The 25,180-nt window shown below is 32.5% G+C and overlaps 1 protein-coding gene across 3 annotated transcripts in view; it reads left to right on the top strand.

Annotated features, from left to right (window-relative positions):
• Positions 1-25,180, top strand: part of EPHA6 (EPH receptor A6) — a 1,223,915-nt gene that overhangs the window by 111,681 nt on the left and 1,087,054 nt on the right. For all 3 annotated transcript variants that reach the window (XM_056806830.1, XM_056806831.1, XM_007500796.3), the window contains one exon: positions 1,942-2,006. In XM_056806830.1, coding sequence (XP_056662808.1) covers positions 1,942-2,006 — 65 coding nt within the window. The remainder of the gene's footprint in view (positions 1-1,941; positions 2,007-25,180) is intronic.

Raw genomic sequence — 25,180 nt, 5'->3', positions numbered from 1 at the left:
TCCTTTTTATCCTTATATATTTCAATAAAAGTTTTATGTTTATAATAAGAGTCTCTTTAGCATCTTTGCACCTGGCCATGAAGGGAAATTCACATTTGAGCTTAACTTGGTGCTGATATGGACAGGGTTTGCATCTGTGCTCTTCAAAAAGAAAAACTGTATAAAACTAGAAGGCCAAATCAGCCAATTATCAAATACATTTTTTCAATCACATTTTCTATCTCTATTCTCCTTGGATTCTTTTCAGTCTTTGATACTGTGCATCAACTCTGAATCCTCTCTCCTACTTTCTAGAATTTTCTAATACTGTTTACTATTTGTTTTCCTGCCTCAAGTACTTCAGACTTCTTTGCCTGGTCTTTATCCATGTTATTCCCACTAAACACAGGTATCCCCCAAGAGTCTGGCATTGGCTCCCTTCATCCCCTGTACTATCTCTCTTAGTTAATCTAATCAACCTTCTTAGGTCCAAAAACATTCCTATGAAATTTATTTTTATATCTATTTATACAGTCCTTATCTTTCTTTCGAGCTTGTGTCCTGTCAACAACTACCTTTGCAGCATCTCAAATTATATTTCCTATAAGCATCTCAAACTCATATATGACATAGAACTCATTCTCCCCAAAAATAACCCTGCTTTTTTCACAGATTTCCTAATAGAGAACACCACCATTTTCAGTCACCCAGGCTTATAACCTAATTGTTTTCCATAGTTCCTCACTGATATTTAAACTACACATTCAATCTGTGATTGTCTTATTGTTTCTGTCTCCTCATCACTTCATGCTGGTTCTATTGCACTAGACTTTTTCTTAGTCTCCCTGACTCAAGTATCTCCTCACTCTAATCTATATCAATTCAGATGGGAAAGTGATTTTCTAAATATCTATTTTTTTTCCTGAAGGAGGATTATATTTAGTTTTGCTGGGTAGATTATTCTTGATTGTAATCTTACTCCTTTGTCTTCCAGATATCCTATTCCAAGCCTTCCACTCCTTTGATTTAGAAGGTGTTGAATTTTATGTGATCCTGATTGTAGTTGAATGATATTTGAATTGGTTCTTTCTTTATATGTGAAGTATTTTCTTTTAGACCTGAGAGCACTGGAATTTGGTTTGAAATTCTTGAAATTTTTCATTTGAAGGTTATAAGAGTATTCTCTCAATTTCTTTTTTTTTTGCCATCTAAATCTAAAATATTAGATCAATTTTTCTTGATCATTTCTTAAAATATGATATCTAGTTTCTTTTTATGATCATGGCTTTTAAGGTAGTCAAATGATTCTTTTTAAATTTTATTTCCAGATTAAATATTGGCAAAATTTTAATAATTATTTTCTATAATTTTGTAATAAATGTTCTCTCTCTCCTCCTTATTCTTTCCCTTCCTTAATGGACATGGCATTTAATATGATATAGGTGGCACATATATTATCAACTTTATGTTAAAGTTGAGCTCTGCTCTCCTTGGGAAAGGAAGGCCCTGTTCCAAGTTATGGGCTTTATCTACTGATATTTTTCAGACATATTTATGAGGTTCCACAAGTTTTTATTGCTCTCAAACTGTTGTAAAGCTGGGAGATCTTTTAAAAATGTGAATAGGGCCCCTACAACCTTTTAGCCAAAACACAGCACTCCTCTCTGCCTTGGATCTATATTCTAGAACTGTTTGGGGGCAATATAGCTGCCAATCAGTGATAGCTGTATCCAGTGCCAGCAAAGGACCAACTGTAATATTTTTCTGATCAGTTATCTGACCTCCTTACCATCTCTGGTCAGAGAGTTCCAAAAGCTGCTATTGAGTCTCATATTTTTTTCTAAATATTAAATTAGCAATTTATATAATAAATTATAATGAACAATCAAACCAAAATTTGGAATTAAAAACATCAACTAATTTTCAAATTCTGTTTTTCAATTGATTTTTCTTTTATTTCAGTTGTCTTGCTTGATACTACAACTGTGCTTGGAGAGCTAGGATGGAAAACATATCCATTAAATGGGGTAAGTTAAAGGGGCTTTTAAGTGTCATCTTGCTTTATAGCTATTGGTAAAAATAGGGTGAACAATGATTTTAATGAAGAAATAGATTTAAGAAAAATTTTTATTTAATTTGTATATATCACTTATGTACCATAGATGAAACTGTCAGAATCCCAGCTAATATTAAGGAAAAATAGGGATGTAAGTAAATCAACCATTCTTAACATTCAGAATAATAAGTGCTAAACAATTTAGCAATTATCAATATATATACATATATATGAAATAGCAACTTAGAGGATTATTCTTCTATAAGTTGTTTATTAGAAAAGGTTGAATAGTAATACATAACATACATGTGTTCATATATGTAAAATTATATATACACATACACAGAGAGATGCTATTCAGATGTTATGAAACAAACGATGCTGACATATTGTTTTTCAATGGGGAGTCTTACAATAGGAAAACAGTATATAGTTTTCAATATGATACATTGTGTTTATTGTTTTTATTTTGAAATCTTATACTTTAGCATGATTGGAAGACAGAAAATCAAGCTTCAAATCCCAACTTTTGCCCAAGTTGCTTGATTTTTCTGGATCATAAATGCCCTCTTTTGTAAAATGGGTTTAGTCTAATTGTCCTTTAAGGTCCCTTCAAGTTCCAAATATATGACTTTGTTTTTCTGTGATAGACTTTATTTGAAGGATTTTTTCCCAAGTATTATAGTTTAAATGTTTAAAGTATATAGTAAATGGGTTCTGGAATTCTCACAAATGAACAAAAACTTATCTAAGACAATAACTTTTACCTTAAACTTGTTTCTTCGTGTATTCTTAGTTGCTTTTGATAGGACCTTTTCAACTTCAAATTAAAAGTATTCTTGTATTCTTGTAAAATATCTGTTGTTATTTTTATTGGTCTATTCATGTAGCCATGACTTTACATAACTTTTATGTTTACTGCATGATATTGATCATTTTAATATTACATATTAAAGTTATTTTTATAAGGTTGTACACTATTTTAGTGTCATTTTAGAAATTTGGAAATAATTTCCGTCATTTACCATGGCAATATATTAGAACTCCAATGTAAACTAGTCAATTAAAAAAATGTATAACCTTACCAGTTACAGGTTAAACCTATTAATACCTTATAACATTTGTTATTATTATAATTTTATCGATGTACTTCTTTTCCTTTATAACAAATAAAAATTGTTCATCTGCCCAATCATGGAAATCTATACTATCCTTTTAATTTTAAAAAAATAGTTGATGTGCAAGGCAAGGCCTTTTTTCCTGTACTCTTTTGTTTAAGTATTTATTCTCCAAAATTTTGGTAGTGTTCTCTTTCCTGGGTATCAAATTTAAATTTTACATTTTAAAAATCAAAATAATTACCATTAAATGATATACCTATGCAACTAATATTAAATGTAAAATAGGACACATGTACTTTTGTCTTCCAAAAATCATAGAGCTAAATGATGCAGTGTCTTAAATTTTTATGCTGGTATGATTAAAATATAGTAAAAATGATATACTAATTTTGAGGTAACAATATGCTTATTGATTATATCAAGCTCATTGGTTAGGCCAGCATCATAACCAATAAAGGCAAATAGGTCTCCATGGATCTCTTGCAACCAAATATGACCCAAGCTGGGTCATCAGGCTAATAAATAGACTTTTAGGAAATCATTTTTCAGCACCTCTCTTTAACCATAATTTATGAGATAATTCAGAGGTAGTCTATCAATATGTTCCCCCTGTCATCCCTACAGGTGGATAGGTCATGTGCAAAGGAGAAGAGCTCTTTGTCCCTTCATTTATTACTCAAATTTTGTTAAAAAGGAAGGTATTCTTTAGAATTTCCAGGGATGAAGAAATTGTAAATGCATCAGACTAGAAGGTGTCTCTGACCTAAATTCCAGATACAGAAATACATAATTAATACATGTTAATTTGTCTAGTCCATTTGATATACATTATATATGTATTTATAATATCTATATATGTATGTGAATTGATACATTATATGAAAAATAAATTCTCAGCACATTATATATATATATATATGTATATATATGTATTTAGGTTTACATTTGTTTATAGGGAAAGAATTCTTTTAAAGAAGCTGGATACATACTATATATTTAGAACTTTTTAAATTTATATGTGCATTTATATTTAAATGGAACATATAATATAAAGTGAAACATATACATATGTATATTTATAATTTTTAAATATGATATAATATATAACATAATTATTTTATTTTCTTATTTTACTGTTCTGAGATGATTTTTCAAGGATATGTTATTGAAATATCCCATTAATATGTATTTGAAAGCCATGAATTCCTAAATGAATTTTAATTTTTATAAGCAATTTCCTATTTCTAAAAATATTAAATATTTGGGTAATTAGCTTCCAGGTTATTTCCTGAAATGTGTTCATCCAGTAAATATTAGAGAGGGCTAGTACTTGTAATGAAGCTGAACAAAATTCTACTTTAGCCTAGATGATCCTTTTTTAAGAAATTAGAATTATCCAAAAACATATTAATCTAACATGTACCAATATCACCTACAATATAGTAATATAGATTATTTTTATAATTTTTATTACAAAATATGGATAATTTGGAATATACAGATTATTTCTGAACAATGGTTCAGCATAAAAGCAATGCTGAAAAAGCATATATAAGTATCATTCTTTAATTTCTCTTTTCCCCTAGTTATGATTAAATAAGAATAATATGATAGCAATAAAAACCTCAATCACATAACTTTTTAAAGTTCATAAAATATTTGCCTCAGGAATATAGTTAAGAATTCATTTACAGTGAAGTTACTGTACAAATTTCCTATACTAAATGTCATATTTTTTTGGAGAAATTTAAATCTACAAGTAGTGGCTGAGACTTGGAAAGTCATTAGTTCTCTGATGCCTACCTTTTGCCTAGTATAAAAAGACCAAAGGAACATTATGTGCATGAGAATTTGAAATAATTACACATGAAATATCTATTAATCTTTTTTATAATTTTATTTAGATACAAATTTTATGTTGAATCAAATTTAATGGGAACAAGGGAGTATTATAATCATGTCAATTAACTTTTCTTTATTAACACTAGAAAAACAGACATAAATTAATGAAAAATTAAAAAAATATTTACTATAATTTCTCCTTTATATAAAATCAATGTTAAATAGAAATAACTACTATGAAATGTTATCATTATATTTTAAAATTAAAATATCCTATTTTCTTTGCCATATGGATAAATAAATATATTGCCCTAGCTTGGTACTTTGATGTATTTTTAAATTTCAATCCTTTTTAAAGGTAACTCATCCTAAATTAGAATAAAGGATTATAATAGCAAATATATTAGGTCTCAAAGCACCTTTATTTTCATGAGATATATTACAAATAACCTGAAAGTATTTATATGGGTATGAAGAAATATTTTCTAATCAATGGTAGAATTTATTGTAAGAATTAAAGAATTATCAAAGGAGAAACAGGTAACATATTTTTAGAATTTGATGGTTTTAAAAACCTTTTGCATATATTAGTTCATCTGATTCTCATAATAGTCCTATGAGATAGGTAATCATTGTCATCTCTCTTGTTATCTTCTTGTAAGGAAGCTATGGCTCAAAGGGTTCTGACTCTTCTTGGTCATACAACCAGTATGTGTCTTAATTAAGACTCAAAACCTGGTTTTGAGACTCCAGATCCAGAATTATGACAACACTAGAGATACAATATTGTGTTCTTTTATTTAGGTGATAGTCAAGATGGTATGATGCAGAAATCCCAAAATCTAGAAAATGGAGATCGTATGTTGTTATTCAGGGAAGAGAGAAAAGAGAAAAGGATATGTCTCTTGAGTTGAAGTTCTTGGGTCACTAAGTAGTATTTCCCCCATCACTGGAATATTTCTGTTATGATTTCAGTGTCAAAATGGTCTGGATTGCTTTATCTTAGTTCATCTCAAAATATCTTACTAAACATATAATTATTGCCACAAAGTCAGATTGAATACTTCTGGATAAGTCTTAAAGGTATAATAAAATATAATTTTTTAGTCTTTACAATTGAAACTTGTGAATAAGCAAGGTGACATTTAAAACTAAACATGAGTAATTGTATAAGAATTCATTCAATCAAGATAAGAAAGAAAATATATCAAAGCAACCATGCATATAAATTTAAAAAGAAGTGGAAAAAATAATCCTTCAGATTGCCAAATCATTTTTGTTGTTGTTGTTGATCTATGACATTGGTCTTTCAGATTTCCCTTCGAAAATAATGTCAGTATTTAAAATGTATTAATTATTCAATCTATCACATACAATCATTGGAATACTAATTGATAAATATTTAGTCATTAGGGCATAAAATCATGGAGCTCCAACTAGAAGCTTCTAACAGTGGAACAACCTCCAAACCAGAAAGATCCAAAATGGCCCTCAGTTCTGAGATATCTCGTTACACTTCCTTGAAGGTTGTAGATGGGCAATAAAAGGAGAGGGGGAAACATACTTTTTAGAATGCCTACAGTAATTAACATGAATGTTTTTATAAAATTGTAGCACAATGAGGACTAATGAGTTTCAGAAGACTTAAATGGCACTGATAATTGTTATTTCACTTGTTAAAATGAGAAAAATAAAGTTGCCTGTTTAAAAGAACTCATTCTAGATATTTTGTAAACCTAGCTAGAGCAGCTATACTAAAGTCACTTTTCTCCCATCCTGCAGTTTCTCCACACTCCATGTCTCGAAGCATTATGTGTGTGTGTGTGTGTGTTGTGTGTGTGTGTGTGTGTGTGTGTGTGTGTGTTGTGTGTGTGTGTGTGTAGCCTACAACTGGTCAACCTACTGGGAAATTTCTAGATCAATAGAGCTCTGATTCCAATCAGAGAAAATTCTATATCTTCCTGTGTTAATAAAAAGAGTCAAACATTTATTTTCATGGCCCTATTTTATCCTCAGTTCCCCTCTTCTCCCCCAGAGTATGTAGAATCAGGCAGTATTATATAATCAATTACTCATAAAAAAATATAGACAATGTCTTTAAGGGCATGTAAATTATAAATTGAGGAAAGTCATTTATATAATAAGTATGAAGGATACCAGTGGTATCCATGATACATTAAAAGAGTTTGAAGACAGATTCCACTGCGTTGAATAGTTCCTTTAGAGAGGACCTATGTAAGGATATGAATAAGCATTTAACTGGATAATAAGGTATGAATGAGTTGAAAAATTTATATTATAGGGGAATCTCCACTAATGTGATGATTTTCGATGTATTTGAAGTACGGTTTAAGGGGCTTTAAGATGTCATGGTTAAAAGTAAAAAAAGAAAATAATATGTAAATTGTAATGAAATACAACTGAGATTTCTATAAATATTACAATTTTATATATTTTTTATTTTTCGGACCCTTAAAGTATTTTATTAGTATACATTCTCCATCTTCTAGAAGTAATAATTTAATTATAAAATTTACCTTGGTAAAGAGGGAAAGTGAGTGAGAGATATTACTGCATGTTAACATGTTAGGTGTCTTCAAATATTTCAAAGGCTATCAAATGGAAGAGGGAGTACACATGTTCTTTTTGTCACAGATGTCAGGATACAAAACAATCCTTGGAAAGTAATTTAGATTTAGTGTCAAGAAAACATTCTAACAAATCAATCCTTTCAAAAGTATAATGTAATAACTTAGAATGGGTTGAATTTCCCTTTCTTGGCAATTTTGAAGCAAAGGATAGGCGAGCACTTATCAGGTGTTCATACTATGGATTCATTTTTTAGTTGGCCTAGAGGTCCATTGACATTCCTTCCAGATCTAAAGTCCTTTGATTACATAGAATAGGTTAGAAACTTCTCCATATCTTAGTTGATATATTTAAACTTAACTTGTACTAAAAACTTCATCACTATGTAATGCATTTACTGATGAACTTGTCAAAAATTAACTAAATTAACCTTACACAATAGGCATATTATTCCAACAGTAAGTCTGTACCTACCTTTATAACTTGAGTAGGATCTTCAATATTTGTGCTTCCATTAACCTGGCCTTGGAGAAACCATGTTAATTGACATGAATTTAGGAGCTATCAAATTAGGGTTTTAATATCATCATTCAATGATGACTTTGCATTGATTAAGTATGTTAAATTGTACTGTTTTGAAACTCTTTTCCTTCCTGTCTACCCTTCCTCTCCTAATTTTCCTCTAACTTTTTCTTCTTTTTCTTCCTCCTTTTTTCCCTCACTTATTTTATCTTTACTCTCCTCCTTTTCTTCCTTCTCTTCTACTTCTTCCATCCTTTCCTTTTTTTTGTCTTCCTCTCCCATTCATCTTTTCTTCTTCCTCTTCTCTCCCTCCCACCTCCTTACTTACACAAGTGCCACATCCCTTGCTGATTTCCAGGGGCTCACCACTTTTGTGCTAACCTTACTTCAGGCATCAGTCAGATTTTGCTTTATTTCCTTTCAATATCCATGCTCAATATATGTCAGCCTCAGACAGGAGAAGATATTAAAAACCTCTGCCACCACATCTAGAGATTTCAACTATTTACCATCACATATATACACACAGAACAATTACAAAGATGTTAGTATAGACTGGTTGTTTTCCTATTTGTAAGTCATTTCAAATAGAAGCCACATATTGTTATGTATGGGTGAAATAGTATACACAGTATGTTAAATTTGGGACACAGTTCTAAATTACATTCCAAAATGGCTGCACCAATTCACAGCAGATTCAGCAATGTAATAATGTCCCTCTTTTCCTGTGAAGGTTCCAACATATGTTATCTTTTTAGGCAACTTTGCCAATCTAATAAGTATGGAGTAGCAGCTCAGAATTACTTTAATTTGCATTCATTGAATTATCAGCAATTTGGAGCATATTTATATGACTTTGATGTCTTATGAATATTCCCTTAAGAACAGTTGTTCATATTCTGTTACCATTTATTACTTGAGTAGAGGCTTTATTTTTATGAATTTTATTTGATTTTTTGCATATTTTGGAAATGAAAGCTTTAGCAAAGAAACCTGATATGTAGATTTTTTTTCCAGTTAAATAATTCCTTTCTAACCACAGATAGATTTATATTGTTTGGGGAAAATATTATATTTTCAAGATTTTCCATTTTATAGTATGACTTATTTGGTTATCAACTCTTTCTCTCCATAAAATTGAAAGGTAATTTCTTTCTTCTTTTATTTTCTCATGATCTGGTCTTTTATTTCACTTACCCATTTGAAAAATTTTTATGGATAATGTGTTGTTCTAAATATAATTCATGCCAGATTTATTTCATGTTTTCCTAGTAATTTTGTCAAATGGTTCACCCTATCCACTCGAGTCTTGGGTTTATCAAACATTAGACTAATAGTTTTATTTGCTTCTCTGTTACTATTATTATAATTTTACTGATTAACCTCTCCATTTGATAACCAGTACCAATGTTTGTTTGTTTTTTGTAAAACCCTTACCTTCTGTTTTGGAACAGAAGACTGGCAAGGGCTAGGCAGTGGGGATTAAGTGATTTGCCCAGGGTCACACAACTAGGAAGTGCCTAAGTTCAGATTTGAACCCAAGATCTCTCATCTCTGAGCCTGGCTCTCAATCCACTGACCTACCCAGCTGTCCCCAAATGGTTTTCAAGTAGATGCTTTACCGATAGAATAAAAATTAAAATAATAATGTCTATCATCATGAAAACATAATGATATAGTGCTTTGAAAGCTTACTTTTTTGAAATTACTGCTTCATAATTTAGCTTGAGATATGGTCCTGCAATATTCCCTTCCCACCATTTTTCCTTATTTCCTTTGAGATTCAAGATGAATATAATTAGTATTTTTTTTGCTTTAAAGTAAACTAAGTAATTTGATCATTATTTTGTTCATTAGGGAAATTAATTGCGGTAGCATTGTTATTTTTATTATATTAGTTCTATTTACTCCTATGTAATTAATATTCACAAATTATTTAGAATTGCCTTTGTTTATTAAAAATGTTTCATAATTGTATTCATACACTTCTTGTGTGTTTCTCAACAGTTAGGCTATTAATTATTTTAGACATTTTGTTGTTGTTAATATGGTTTAAGTTTTTCTAATTCTTCCCTTTTTGTACTGAAAGTATCCCTTCCCTCCTCTCATCACTTCTTATTTTAATATTAATTAAACATAATAAAATCACTCAATGGCCCTATGTTTTATATTACTCATTTTGTGAACTTTGATGTTATAAAGTTTTGAAGTAACACTTGTATTTCCTCCTCCCTTTATATATAAAATGTATGTATGTAAATTTCTGATTATTCACTTGTATTGGCCTTTTTATTTTTCATTTTCTTCCTATTTTTAAAAGTGTTTCTTATATTTCTTATATTATTATTTTATTTGAATTTTATGTTCAGCTTAATCTATCAGAAATTCATAGAATAATTTAAGATCCTTTTTTCTACAGTAGGAAGATTAGTCATTATTTATTCACCTGAAAACATTCTTTTGAGAAAGGGTTCATAGATTTCATCAGATTGACAGAAAAGTCTATGATAAAGGAAACATTCAAGGACCTATGAAAGATTTTTCCTAAAGTTTTTGTAAGATTTTTCTTTTTTTATACACATTTCTTATTGCTTCTTGGAGTAACTAATTTCTGTGGCCTATTCTAATTTTTGAGGGGTCTATTTGTTGTTGCTGGTGAGGATTAAGGTTTTTTGTTGTTATTAATTCTCCTTCCAAGACATCCTTGTATAACTCAGTTCTTTTCCAGTTATTTCTGCTTATATTTTTCACTCTCTCCATATGTGAGTGTTTATAAACATATATTAAGTGATATATTATTTTTCTATGCTCTTTTTACTTATGTTTCCATTTATATTATGTATAATATATGGGGGAGAACATGGTGGCAGAGTATATAGAGTACAGGGTCTAGAATCAATCAAATTCATCTTGGAGACGTGACAAGTGTATGACTTTACATATTATCCCTATTAAATTTAATCTCATTAGATTAGTGATGTTTTTATTGATTTTTAAAAACTTTTTGTTTTCTAATTCTTTCAACCAATATATCAGTTTTCCTTTCATGCTTGTAAAGTGCAAATTTAACAAGTTTTCCAGAGAAACTATCATCTAAATCATTGATACAAAACATTTAAAGGCAAGCACAAGAGGCTGCTAGATAACCCCATATGAGTCCTTCTCAAGTCTGGGTCCAATTTGCTGGAGTTTCAGAGATTTTGCTTGGTGTTCCTTGGTCCTCCTCTGTTCCATTTGTTCATTACCTGAATAGAAGTTGTCAATTGTAATTTCTTTTTTTATTTTTCTGTTGTTTACTCATATTTCTTCCTTTCTTTCCCCCTCCTTATTGGCTATGTTCTTGCTTCTCTATTTATTTGCTGGATCTGTGTGTTTGGGATATTCTGTCCAGAAGGGGCTTCTTCTCTGATCTGATGATTAACTGAATTAGGCTGATGGAGTGGACCTGTTGTATTAATGAGCCCTTGGCCAGATCTTCCCAGCTGCCAGCAGAAGCTGAAGATTAAGGTGAAGGTGTAGAGACTGAAGGTAGTTACCCTTGTCCTCCTCTCTTCATTTCTGCCAGCCACCCCACTGCCAACTGCTCAGTCAAAGGCCTAAGCTTCCCATGGTGGTACCAAGGTACTCTCATGGCTGCCGCCTTATCCCTTGGATCCCAGTCAGCTGGATTCTTACTGGGGGTCTCAGAGCAGTAGGCAGGGAAGGGGTGTTGGAGATTGATATTCCCTGCCCTCTGACATCTTCTTATCTGCACTATAGCTAGATTGGATTAAGCTGAAGGCTTTGACCAGGCTACCCTCCTCTCTTCCCCTCTCCTCCATCTGCCTCCTTGCTAGCTGTCATCACAGCCCTGAGCCTCACGGAACTGTGGTATCAAGGCAATCCCTCTGTACTGGAGCCCTCACCCTGAGATCCCAGCAACCTCCCTGGTCTCAGCACAGTAGGTGAAGGAATGGTCCTGGGCCCTTCCTTCTTTCTTTTCCTTAAACGCAAGAATTCAGCCTTCTCTGTGTACCTTTTTAAGTTGAATGGAGCAGGAGGGTCCCCCTGATTTGTCCTGTTGTTGCATTTGTTTTTGTTTTTTTTTTAATCTAGCTGGAAGTGCTTTGTTTTTAATTGGTGTGGAAGGGTTTTCACAAGGGACTCAACTTTTGCTGCTTCTAACTGCCATCTTGACTCCACTTTTGTTCACCCTTTAACAAATCTATGTGACTTTCCCAACTATTTTTCCATGTTGTTCATCAAGATCATATGAAGTATTTTTATAAGTGCTTTGCTAAAAGTTATGCACATTAACACTATGATAACCTATTATATTCTTTTGTGATTGATTATCTTCTTCCTTTATACATATTTTGTATCTTTTATCTGTCCTAAATTTTTACTAAGAATTTAAATTTTATTCTGTAACCTGTTTGTGTGATTGTGCAAAGTATCAATCCTCTTTCTCACCATTTTCATTTATGATGTTGTGTAGAATCTCCCCATATGTTCTTATTTTTGATATCACAACTGAAATTGAATTGGAATTCATATTATTCTCAACCTCTTCCAGTTTGATGTAATTATAATTTTAAAAGTTTGAAAAATAGAAGTATTTCTGTCTAATGGATTAATTGAAAAATTGCATTTATAAGAGAATGGGGAAATAAGTTTATATTTTTTTCAGGTTTTGTTCTACTATTTTATCATGGCAACCTTGATGTATGTCTACAAAATCATACCACTAAACAAATAACACCACCACAGATATCAAGTATATCTTTGATAGCATAAAAGCTAACTTAATATCACTGGCTTCCATTCTATTAACATAATCCAATAGAGAGACATATACATTACCTCACTCTTTCAACTCTCCACTTCAATGTAGAAACATACAAACCTGGTGAACTCAACCAAGAATCTCTATTTACTTCCAAATATTTGCTGATGACATTATGGTTTATTAGAAAATCCTATTGAATCAGTAAAGAGATTAATGGTGGCAGTGATATCAGAATTTCTGCATGAAACAAATCCCCAACAAGTCAATAATAAAAAAAAATTTTCAAAATAACAAAAAATAAATAAAATACTTATTTAGAATTTAATCTACCAAAGGACACAAAATTATCCTCTAGACATAAATAGTGTGCCTTAAAGAAGAAAAGAATAATTTAATGAGCTCAAGGAATGAATATGTAATATTCATGTAAAGGCAATTTCTATATAAGAAAAATGATAGTACAAATTGATGTAACTTATGATTATAATAGTATACCATTCACGTTATCAAAGAGATATCTTATAGAACTTGATCAAACAATAAAATTCATCTGGATTAATAAAAGAATAGAATATAAATATTCTATTCAAATATTGAATAATGAAAAGAATAATGAAAAGAAGTTGTAATTCAAGATGTGATGGGTCTTCCAAACTTTTAACAATATTATAAAGTCACAGTCTTCAAATAATTTGTTATTTAATGTTGGTGGACCAAAAAATAGATCAATGGATAAAGCTCCAGTTGAGAAAATTATAAGTAATGAAACTCAATTATCATATATTTGATAAACTAGAAAATACAAAGCACTTACGGAAAATATTCACTATTTAATAAATTTTGGGAATACTGGAAAACAAAAAAGCAGAAATTAAACTTGGGCTATCATCATATTATGTAGTCAGAAATTCAAAATGCATATAAAACCTAAATATTAAAGATCGTTCCATAGAATAATTAAAAGAGAAACTGATCATATCACTTTCTGAACAATAGATAGAAAATGTATGCTTCAAAAAATAAGGATAGTCATTTACATGACTTAAAATAAATAATTTTGATTACATGATACTGAAATTCTACTTCATTAATAAAATAAATTTTATAAATAAATAAATATAAATAAAATAAAACTGATGTGTCTAAAAGCCATTCCTCAATATGTAAGAGGCCAAGACATATAGATAGTTCTCAATCAAAGGATTCTAAACTATTAAACAATCATATAAAAGTTGTAAAGTACTAGTGCTCACTCAAACAGAGGGGGAAAGATGTTGAAGCTGTTAGTCTCTGCACTAACACTAAGAAGTATCTCTTCAGAGAGACAATCATCAAAGCTGCTGCTCTTTAGAGCAGCTGTTCCCAAAGATACAGGAAAAGTAAACTAAAAAGTCTGGAATGCCTTAAAGAAGTGATGCAAAGTTAAGTGAGCAATACTAAGATAACACTGTATATGATAATATCATTAATTTGCAAATAGCAACTATGAATGAATTGATTGTTATCAGCAATGAAGGGTCCAAGAGAATCATGATGAAAAAAGCTATCTACAACCTTAGAAGAAACTGATGGACTCCAAATGCAGTTGGAAACAAACCATTTTTTACTTTAGCTTCTTCATAAGTGTTTTTCTTGTATGTGTGATATGTATTTTCTCTCATAATTTGGCAAACATGGAAATGTACATACATCATAGCACATTGTATTTTCTGCCATCTTAGGGAAATAGAGGGAGAGAGAGAAAGAGGATCTCAAAATGTCAGAAAATAATTATTCAAAAGTTTTTCAGAAACAGCTAGTTGGTTCAGTGGATTGAGAACCAAGCTTAGAGAAGGGAGGTTCTGGGTTCAATTCTGGCCTAGTTGCATGACCCTGGGCAAATCACTTAACTCCCTTTGTCCTTAGTTTTCTTCTCCCTAAGGACCAACACATAGGACTTATTCTAAGAAAGAGAGTGAAGGTTTTAAAAAGTGAATGGGCATGTAAATATATATAAAATTAAAAAAATAATTAAACAAATGGTAAAAGTAAGACTTTGAATTCATAATTTAATACTCATAGGCCAAACACACTGGATCATTCATCAAAATATTTGAATACAGTTTTACTATTTCCTTTTTATCTATTATATCATACTATATACTTACTGTATTTATAATTAATGAATGTTTCCTTTTGAGACCAATTTTGCATACTGGTTTTTGGGACCACAGACAATGATACCTTAATTGTTCTTCCTTTGTGGGCAAGAATAGACAGTACAAAATAATTATCCTGCCTCTTTACATTCCTAAAATCTCATTTCTTTCTTTTTTTTCTTCCTTGAAGTGAATCCAGTTTTTAAAGTAATCAGCCCATGAATTATTAATTTAATCATATTTTCTAATTAATTAATTTTAATGCTATAATTTTGAGTGGCAAAGACTTAGTCTTATATAGTGCATATTCTAGAACCAGAGACCTCTCCCATAAGCCATATAATAGTGGTAACATGTTAAGTATTTGCTACTTTTTGTATAATGACAGAAATTAAGTGGGGACCACTCACAAATTTTTTTTTACTTTCCCAATTGTACCTCATCTCCCATCCTCTCCATATATTGAGGTATGGCTTATAGGTAATTAGTGTGTATTTTCATATATGCATTTTGGGGATATGCCTTTAAATGCAAAGAGATTTGTTGCATAGTATTAGACCAGTCTAACTGTGTGGTTTTTCCAAGTATTATGATCTGATCTTTAATTTTAAAAAATACTTTACATTAAGAATTATACAATTAGGGAAACTATTTTACTTCTTTTATTATTAATATATGCAAATAATTTAGTGCTATCCATTCACCTCCTTGTTGCTTGGGATTCAATCAATTGAGAATTGGTTTCCCTGTGATTGTTTCTTCTGTTGCTCTCATTTTGAAGAGGTTACCCAGGCTTGTCATTCTACTTTCCTCTCCTGGATCAGCATGCCTCGAACATACTTTCTTTCCCAAAAGTACCTTTTTAGCTCCATTTTGCATGTTGTTTTCCTCCATTACAATATAAGAAAAGGACTTAAGAAAAAGGACTTTCTTTTTTGTTTATATGTGTATTTTCATTGTTTAGCATACTGTTTGGCACTGTAGATGATGATATATATATAAATGCCTCTTTTTCTTTCTCCTAGTAAGTTCTTAATAGATGCTTATTGACTGATTGGATGACATAAATGCATCTAGTAGAGCCAAAGCAGAAAATGCTTTTTCTGTGTTAACTGCATTTCCATTCATATGTCAGCTGAATGAATTACTTCCCAGCTCAGCCTGAAATTAAATGAATAGCATCAGTGCATAGAATGAATATGTGAGCTACTGATCTTTGTGTTATTGAAGGATAGGGTCAGTGTATACATATATATGTGTGTGTTCATGCAACATTATACATTTTAGAAAAGACTGAAAATATAACCACTTACAGAATTATCAGCATATAAATCATATTATTGTATTCTCCCAACCCTATTAATAGTTATTATATAAAAATAAATTAAATACATGAACACATTATTATTCTAATTTGCATAATAAAAAGTACTTTAATGCAAATGAAATTTTAAAAAATTATTTGAAAAGTTTAATGGAAATCCCAAAAGTATAAGAGGGAATAACTAAAGCTTAGCAAAATCAGAATTATTTTTATACATCAGAAAATTACTTGCCTGCATATAAAGATCAAATAGATGAAAAAAATATTAAGTGCTTGTTATGAAGTACTATGCTAAGAATGTGGATAAAAATAAAAAGGTGATATAAACAAAAACCTCTGCTCTCATGGACCTTACACCATAATTGAATTCAATAACACTTATAGAAAAGCCATGCAGCAGAGAGAGTGGATAACAAGGCTTAGTAGAATTTAAGGTAAATGTACAGTTTAGATGACAATGCATATTGAACATAGCGTGGCAGGTCATGTGACATGACCCATTGGGGCTCCATCTTACAGAGACTGGAAAGATGAATAATAGAAAATGTGAATACTTATGTATATTTATATATGTATGTTGTTCTAAGAAAGATGAAGTTATTTCTATGATTTCCAATTTAATGTAATTTTTTGCTGTACTATATATATTGGAATTTCACCTGTGAATGCTGCTTTTTTAAGCACAGAGTTGTAAGGTCACAAATTTAAAGATGTAAAGAATCTCAGAGATAATTTAATATGACCCTAGGATATTAGAGATAAGGAAACCGAGTCCCCAAAAGTTGTAAAGTGACTCGCCCAAAATCAAACAGCTAAATGACCAATCCCATATCTAAATCCAGGTGCAACATTGTGAAATAGAAAAATGGCTCTGGAATCAGAGAATTTGGGTTTAAATTCCACCTCTGACTGAGTAAGTAAAAAAAAAATATCCTTGTCGCTTAAGCCCTTCAAATATACATTGGGGGGGGGGGGAACTAGATGTAATTTGAGATCTCTTTGATCCATGATCCTGAAGCCTTCTGTTTCCTTATCAAAGACTTTATATATATATATATATATATATATATATATATATATACATATACATACATACATACATATATATTTCTTCAATTACATGCAAAAACAGTTCTCAACATCTTAAAAGAAAGAATTTTGACTCTTGAATTCTCTACTGCTCTCTCTTCCCTGCCATACTTTGATAGTAAGCAATTCTATATAGATTTTACATCTGCAACCATGTTAAATATTTTTTTATATACGATACTTGACCAAAAGTATCCTTGATACTATAGGATACTTGACCAAAAAGAAGGAAAAAAATCCTTTGCTCTGGATTCAGACTCCATCAGTTCTTTCTAGAAGCACATGGTACTTTTAAAGTCATAAATACTTTGGGATTATTTTGGAGCATTGTTTTGCTTAGAACAAGTTATTCACAGTTGTTCATCATACAGTTTTGTTGGCACTGTGTAAAATGTTCTCTTTACTTCAGTCTCCTTCAGTTCGTGTAAGTTTCTCCAGGTTTTACTGAGCTTTTCCTGTTTATCATTTATTATAGCACAATATGATTTTATTACATTTTAACTAACTCTACCCTTCTGCAATTGATGACTATTCCTGTAATTTCCAATTCTTTGTCCACACAAAAAGAGCTGCTTTAAATATTTGGTACATATAGATCCCTCATCTATTTTATTATCACTTTGGGTTTCAAACCTATTAATGGTATTGCTGGGTCAAACGCCAGGTACTGTTTAATAGCCCTTTGGGCATAAATCCAAATTGTCTCCAAAATGATTGACTCCCCAGGCAAAGTCTCAGTTTTCCCATATCCCCTCCATGTTTTGTCATTTTCCTTTTCTAATAGCTAATTTAATAGCTGTGTGATACTTCAGAGTTGTTTTACTTTAATTTCTATAATTTATAGTGATTCATAGCATTTTTGCATGACTTCATGACAATAGAGAACTTTAATTTCTTTGAGAAATTCCTGTTCATATTCTTTAAGTATTCATCAATTGAGAAATGACTTGTGTTCTTATATAGTCAACACATTTCTCTCTGTTTTTGAGAAATAAGCCTTTATTAGAATGACTTCTTGTAACTATTTTCCACCATTATGATAACTGTGTATTATTCTCCATCCTATTAACTCCCTTAAGTTTCTGACCACTTGCCTTCTTTTCAATCAACCCTATCCCTTCTCATATATTCTTCCTGTCCTACTTTCCTATAGGGTAATGTAGTTTTATATATCCAGTTAATTTTGTATGTTCTTCCTTTTTTGAGTGAAAGTAAGGTTCATGTGCTCCCCTTCCCAATTCTCCCATCTTCCCTTCCACTGTAAAGGTATTTCATGCCTCTTTTATTTGAGATAATTCATCCCATTATATTTATGCTTTTCTCCTTCTGCCAGTGCATTCTTTTTTCTCATTCCTTGATTATATATATTTTAGTTATCATCTCATCATATTTGACTCACATCCCTACTCTAGATAGATAAATAGATAGATAGATAGATAGATAGATAGATAGATAGATAGATAGATAGATAAATTTCTAAATACCTGGATACTGAAAAACTTCTTAGGAGTTGCTATAATCATATTCCCATATAGGTATATAAAGAGTATAACCTTATTGAATATCTTTTGATTTCTATTTTCTGTTTACCTTTTTATGATTCTCTGGAGTCTTGTATTTGAGAGTCAAAGTAATCATTCAGCTCTGGTCTTTTCATCAGGAAAGCTTGAAAGTCCTCTATGTCATTTTGGATACTTACTTTTTACCCTGAAGGATTATGCTCAGTTTTGCTGGGTAATTAATCTTGGTTGAAGTCTTAGCTCTTTTCCCATCGGCAATATTATATTCCAAACCCTCTGATCTTTTATTATAGAAGCTGATAAAACTTTTGTTATTCTGACTGTGGCTGCACAATATTTGAATTGTTTCTTTTTTGACTGCTTGTAATATTTTCTTCTTGACCTGGGAATTTTGGAATTTGGCTATAACATGTTTGATTGTTATCCTTTTAAGGATCTCATTCAGTAGATAATCAGTGGATTCTTTCAATTTCTATTTTGCCCTCTGGTCCTAGAATATCAAAGCAGTATTCTTTAATAAATGCTTGAAATATAATCTCTCATCTCTATTTTTGATCACGGCTTTGGTAGTCCAATAATTCTTAGATTTTCTCTCCTGTTTTTTTTCCACATCAGTTTTTTTTTTCCCTTCATGAGATATTTCATTCTTTCTTCTATTTTTTTATTCTTTTCTTTATGTCTGATTGTTTCTTGATGTCTTGTGGAGTCATTAGCTTCCATTTGCCAAATTCTGTTTTTTTTTAAGTCATGATTATCTTGAGTGAGCTTTAATACATCCATTTCCATTTGAGTAATTCTACTTTTTAAAGAGTTATTTTCAGGGGGCATCTAGGTGGCTCAGTAGATTGAGAGGCAGGCCTAAAGTCAGGAAGCCCTAGATTCAAATCTGACCTCAGACATTTCCTAGATGTGTGGCCTTAGAAAGTAGCTTAACCACCATTGCCAGGCCATTCTTCTGCTTTAGAACCAATATACAGTATTGATTCTAAGATGTAAGGTAAGGGTTTTTTTAAAAAAATAAAAGTTATTTTCCTCAGTGAACATTTATATATATATATATATATATATATATATATATATATATATATATATATATTTGTCAATATGGATAATTCTGCCTTTTAAGAAGTTTGTCTCTTCAGTGACACTTTGTATAGTTTTTTTCCATTTGGCCAATTCTCCTTTTTCAAAGAAGTTCTTTTCTAACTTTGTGCCTCTTTTACCAGTTGTCCTATCCTGTTTCTTAAGTTAAGGTATTAACTTCTTCAGTATTTTTGTACATTCTGTACTCAGAACAGTTATTTACTTATTTTTCATTATTTTTCTATATCATTCTCATTTGTTTATCCACTTGGAGGCATTGTATGTAACAACATTAAATTCTTTGTCTTCTGAGTTTCTGATTTGGGCTTCCTTATCAAAATAATATTCTTATGTTAATTTTTGTTGTTGTTTTGCTCATTTTCTAGCCCTTTTCCCTCCTTACTTAAAAGAACTGTAAAGTTGGGCTCTATTTTGAAGGGAGCACTGTTCCACTCTTCAGGTTCCTTGTGTAACTTCCTTCATAGCAAGCTCTGAGGATCCATAAGCTTTTAGTTCTTACAAGGGATAATGACTTAAGGAGAAGTATGTTTAATATTCCCTAGCCTTGTTCTGATCTGTGAAGGACAAACACTCTTTTCCATCTTGTTACTGTTAAAAGAATCCCCTGTTCCCCTACCATCTCAACTATTGGTTTGTGCTAATGCTCCTTCTTTTGCCCTAAGTCTGCAACCCAGAATTATGTTCAAGATCTACATATAGACAATCAAGCAAGGGTCTTGAACAGTTGTCTGACCCTTCCTTAAAGTCTGTAGCTTTTTAAAATTAGATCGACCAGTACTTTGTCTATTTTATTTGTTTTTTCAAAGTACCAGCTTCTAGTCTTATTTATTAAATCAAAGTTCTTTGACTTTCCATTTTATTAATTTCTCCTTTGATTTTTAGGATCTCTAATTTAGTCTTCATCTGAGGATTTTCAATTAGTTCACTTTCCATTTTTTTAAATTTGCATTCCCAATTCACTGACCTCTGTCCTTAATAGGATTGTTAATATATGAGCCCAAGGATATAAATTTCCCCCTGAGTACTGCTTTGGCTACATCCCATAGGTTTTGAAAGGATGTCTCATCATTGTCATTTTCTTCAATGAAATTGTTGTTTCTATGATTTGTTCTTTAACTAACTGGTTTTGGAGAATCATATTGTTTAATTTCCAATTAATTTTTGATTTGCCCCTCCATGTAATATTACTAATTATTATTTTCATTTCTTTGTGATTTGAGAAGGTTGTATTTATTATTTCTGCTCTTTTGCACTTGTTTGAAATGTTTTTATGTCCTAATACATGGTCAATCTTTGTGAATGTACTATGTGCTGCTGAAAAGAAGGTGTATTCCTTTTTGTCCATATTTATTTTTCTCCACATATCTACTAACTCTAATTTTTCTAAGACTTCATTCACTTCTCTTACCTCTTTCTTATTTATTTTTTGTTTGATTTATCTAGTTCAGATAGAGGAAGGATTAGGCCTCCCACTCTTATAGTGTTTCTATCTATTTCAACCTTGAGCTCCACTAGTTTCTCCTTTAGAAATCTGGATCCTATACCATCTGGAGCATACATGTTGTGTACTGATATTTCCTCGTTATCTATACTGCCTTTATATCAGGTTGTAATTACCTTCCCTATACCTTTTAATTGGATCTATTTTTACTTTGGCTTTTTCAGATATCATGATTGCAACTCCTGCCTTCTTTTTATCAGTTGATGCCCAACAGATTTGGCTCCATCCTTTTACTTTCACCCTATGCATATCTACCTTCATCATGTGTGTTTCTTGTAGACAGCAGCATATGGTAGCGTTTCAGATTCTAATCCACTCTGTTATTCTCTTGAGTTTTATGGGTGAGTTCATTCCATTCACATTCAGAGTTATACTTTCCCGCTGTGTATTTCTCAACATTTTGATTTCTACTCCTGGTCCTATCTTTTCTTCTTTCACTATTTCCTTCTACAACAATATTTTGTTTTTTAATAAGTCCCCCTCAGTACTTCCAGTTAAGATGGCGGCTTAGAGAAAGCTAAAGCTCAGATCTCCTGAAAACCCTTCCCGACCGATCTCAAACGATAAGCTCCTAAGGTGCCGAAATTCAAAACGATCAACAGCACAGACCCTGGGAACCCTCCTCCTGGACCTGGACCCGGTTCAAAAGGTACGGCTCCCCTTAAAAGCCAGAACCCGAGATCACTCGGACCTCAGGGGTAGGAGCGCAGAGTCCAAGGCTCCCGGAAGCCGCAGCCCAGCCCGGCTCAGAGAGCAGAACCCTCAGGGCCTTCTACAGTCCCGGTGAAAGTTACTGCCTGGGGCTTCCGCTGCAGAGAGCTGGTCGAAACAACAGCAACCCTCAGGGCCTTCTACAGTCCCGGTGAAAGTTACTGCCTGGGGCTTCCGCTGCAGAGAGCTGGTCGAAACAACAGCAACCCTCAGGGCGGGCAAGACAGCCTCACGGGCTGGATCCTGCTATCCAAGTCTCAGTGAAAGTCTGTGCTCTCGGAGCTTGGGGAAGCGGCAGCCCATCCCCCCGCAGGCCTACGAAACAGCCTCACGGCCAGCGATTCTGAAGGCAACTTCCGGAAAGCGAGCTGGGGGGGAGAGTGTGGCCTCGTGGTCCGACCCTTCCATTCCAGTTCCAGTGAGGCATATTCAGTTTAACCCAGGGAAAGCCCATAGAACTATCTGCCCAGGACTAAAGCCTCTGAACACCAGAAAGAGACAAGAAAAACTAATCCTCCACATTCAGAAATGGCAAACTCCACAGAACCACAGAAGTCCCAAAATACCAAGAAAAATAAGAAGAAAGGGGCGACTTTGGACACATTCTATGGAGCCAAAATACAAAATACAGAGCAGACAGAAGATAATATAAAAGAAAATGCTCCAAAACCTTCCAAAGGAAATGGAAACTCTCCACAAACCTATGAAGAATTTGAATCAGAAATGACCAAAAAGATGGAAGCCTTCTGGGAGGAAAAGTTGGAAATAATGCAAAAGAAATTCATGCATCTACAAAACCAGTTTGACCAAACTGTAAAAGAAAACCAGGCTTTAAAGGCCAGAATCAGGCAGCTGGAAGACAACGATCGTGTAAAAGAGCAAGAATCAATAAAGCAAAGCCAAAATACCAAGAAATTAGAAGAGAACATAAAATATCTCACCGACAAGGTGATAGATCTGGAAAATAGGGGGAGAAGGGATAATTTAAGAATAATTGGACTCCCAGATAAGCCAGAAATAAACACCAAACTAGACATGGTGATACAAGATATAATCAAAGAAAATTGCCCAGAGATTCTAGAACAAGGGGGCAATACAGCCACTGACAGAGCTCACAGAACACCTTCTACACTAAACCCCCAAAAGACAACTCCCAGGAATGTAATTGCCAAATTCCAAAGCTATCAAACAAAAGAAAAAATCCTACAGGAAGCCAGAAAAAGACAATTTAGATATAAAGGAATGCCAATCAGGGTCACACAAGACCTTGCAAGTTCTACTCTGAATGATCGTAAGGCATGGAACATGATCTTCAGAAAGGCAAGAGAGCTGGGTCTCCAACCAAGAATCAGCTACCCAGCAAAACTGACTATATACTTCCAAGGGAAAGTATGGGCATTCAACAAAATAGAAGACTTCCAACTTTTTGCAAAGAAAAGACCAGAGCTCTGTGGAAAGTTTGATACCGAAAATCAAAGAGCAAGGAATACCTGAAAAGGTAAATATTAAGGAAAGGGGAAAATGTTATCTTCTTCTTTTACTCAAACTCTCTTCTATAAGGACTACATTTATATCAACCTATGTATACTAACATGTGGGGAAAATGTAATGTATAAATAGGGGGTAAAGAAAGACCAAATAGAATAATCATTCTCACACAAAGATTCACATGGGAAGGGGAGGGGAAGAAAACTCCTATAAGAAGGAGAGGAAGAGAGGGGGGGGGTTACTTAAACCTCAATCTCAGGGAAATCAGCTCTGAGAGGGAAAAACATCCAGATCCATTGGGATCTTGAATTCTATCTTACCCAACAAGGGTAAGGAGAAGGGAAAACCAAGGGGGGGAGGGGGAGAGGGAGAACAAAAAGGGAGGGAAAGAGAGGGGGGAGGGGGAGGGAACAAAAAGGGAGGGACTAAAAAGGGAAACATCAAGGGAGGGGACAAGGGGGACTGTTTCAAAGTAAATCACTGGACTAAAAGGTAGAGCCGAAGAAGAAAAGGTTAGAATTAGGGAAGGCAATCAAAATGCCAGGGAGTCCACAAATGACAATCATAACTTTGAACGTGAATGGGATGAACTCACCCATAAAACGTAGACGAATAGCAGAATGGATTAGAATCCAAAACCCTACCATATGTTGTCTTCAAGAAACACACATGAGGCGGGTTGACACCCACAAGGTCAGAATTAAAGGATGGAGTAAGACTTTCTGGGCTTCAACTGATAGAAAGAAGGCAGGAGTGGTAATCATGATATCTGATAAAGCCAATGCAAAAATAGACCTGATCAAAAGGGATAGGGAAGGTAATTATATTTTGTTAAAAGGGACTATAGACAATGAGGAAATATCATTAATCAATATGTATGCACCAAATAATATAGCACCCAAATTTCTAATGGAGAAACTAGGAGAATTGAAGGAAGAAATAGACAATAAAACCATACTAGTGGGAGACTTAAACCAACCATTATCAAATTTAGATAAATCAAATCAAAAAATAAATAAGAAAGAGGTAAAAGAAGTGAATGAAATCTTAGAAAAATTAGAATTAATAGACATATGGAGAAAAATAAATAGGGATAAAAAGGAATACACCTTCTTCTCAGCACCACATGGCACATTCACAAAAATTGACCATACATTAGGTCACAGAAACATAGCACACAAATGCAGAAAAGCAGAAATAATGAATGCAGCCTTCTCAGATCACAAGGCAATAAAAATAATGATTAGTAATGGTACATGGAAAACCAAATCTAAAACCAATTGGAAATTAAACAATATGATACTCCAAAACCGTTTAGTTAAAGAAGAAATCATAGAAACAATTAATAATTTCATCGAGGAAAATGACAATGGCGAAACATCCTTCCAAACCTTTTGGGATGCAGCCAAAGCGGTAATCAGAGGTAAA

Source organism: Monodelphis domestica, chromosome 8, assembly GCF_027887165.1.
Source record: "Monodelphis domestica isolate mMonDom1 chromosome 8, mMonDom1.pri, whole genome shotgun sequence".
NCBI classification, from domain to species: domain Eukaryota; kingdom Metazoa; phylum Chordata; class Mammalia; order Didelphimorphia; family Didelphidae; genus Monodelphis; species Monodelphis domestica.
Note: the sequence above shows the minus strand (reverse complement) of the source record. Positions and strands in the feature narration are given on the sequence as shown.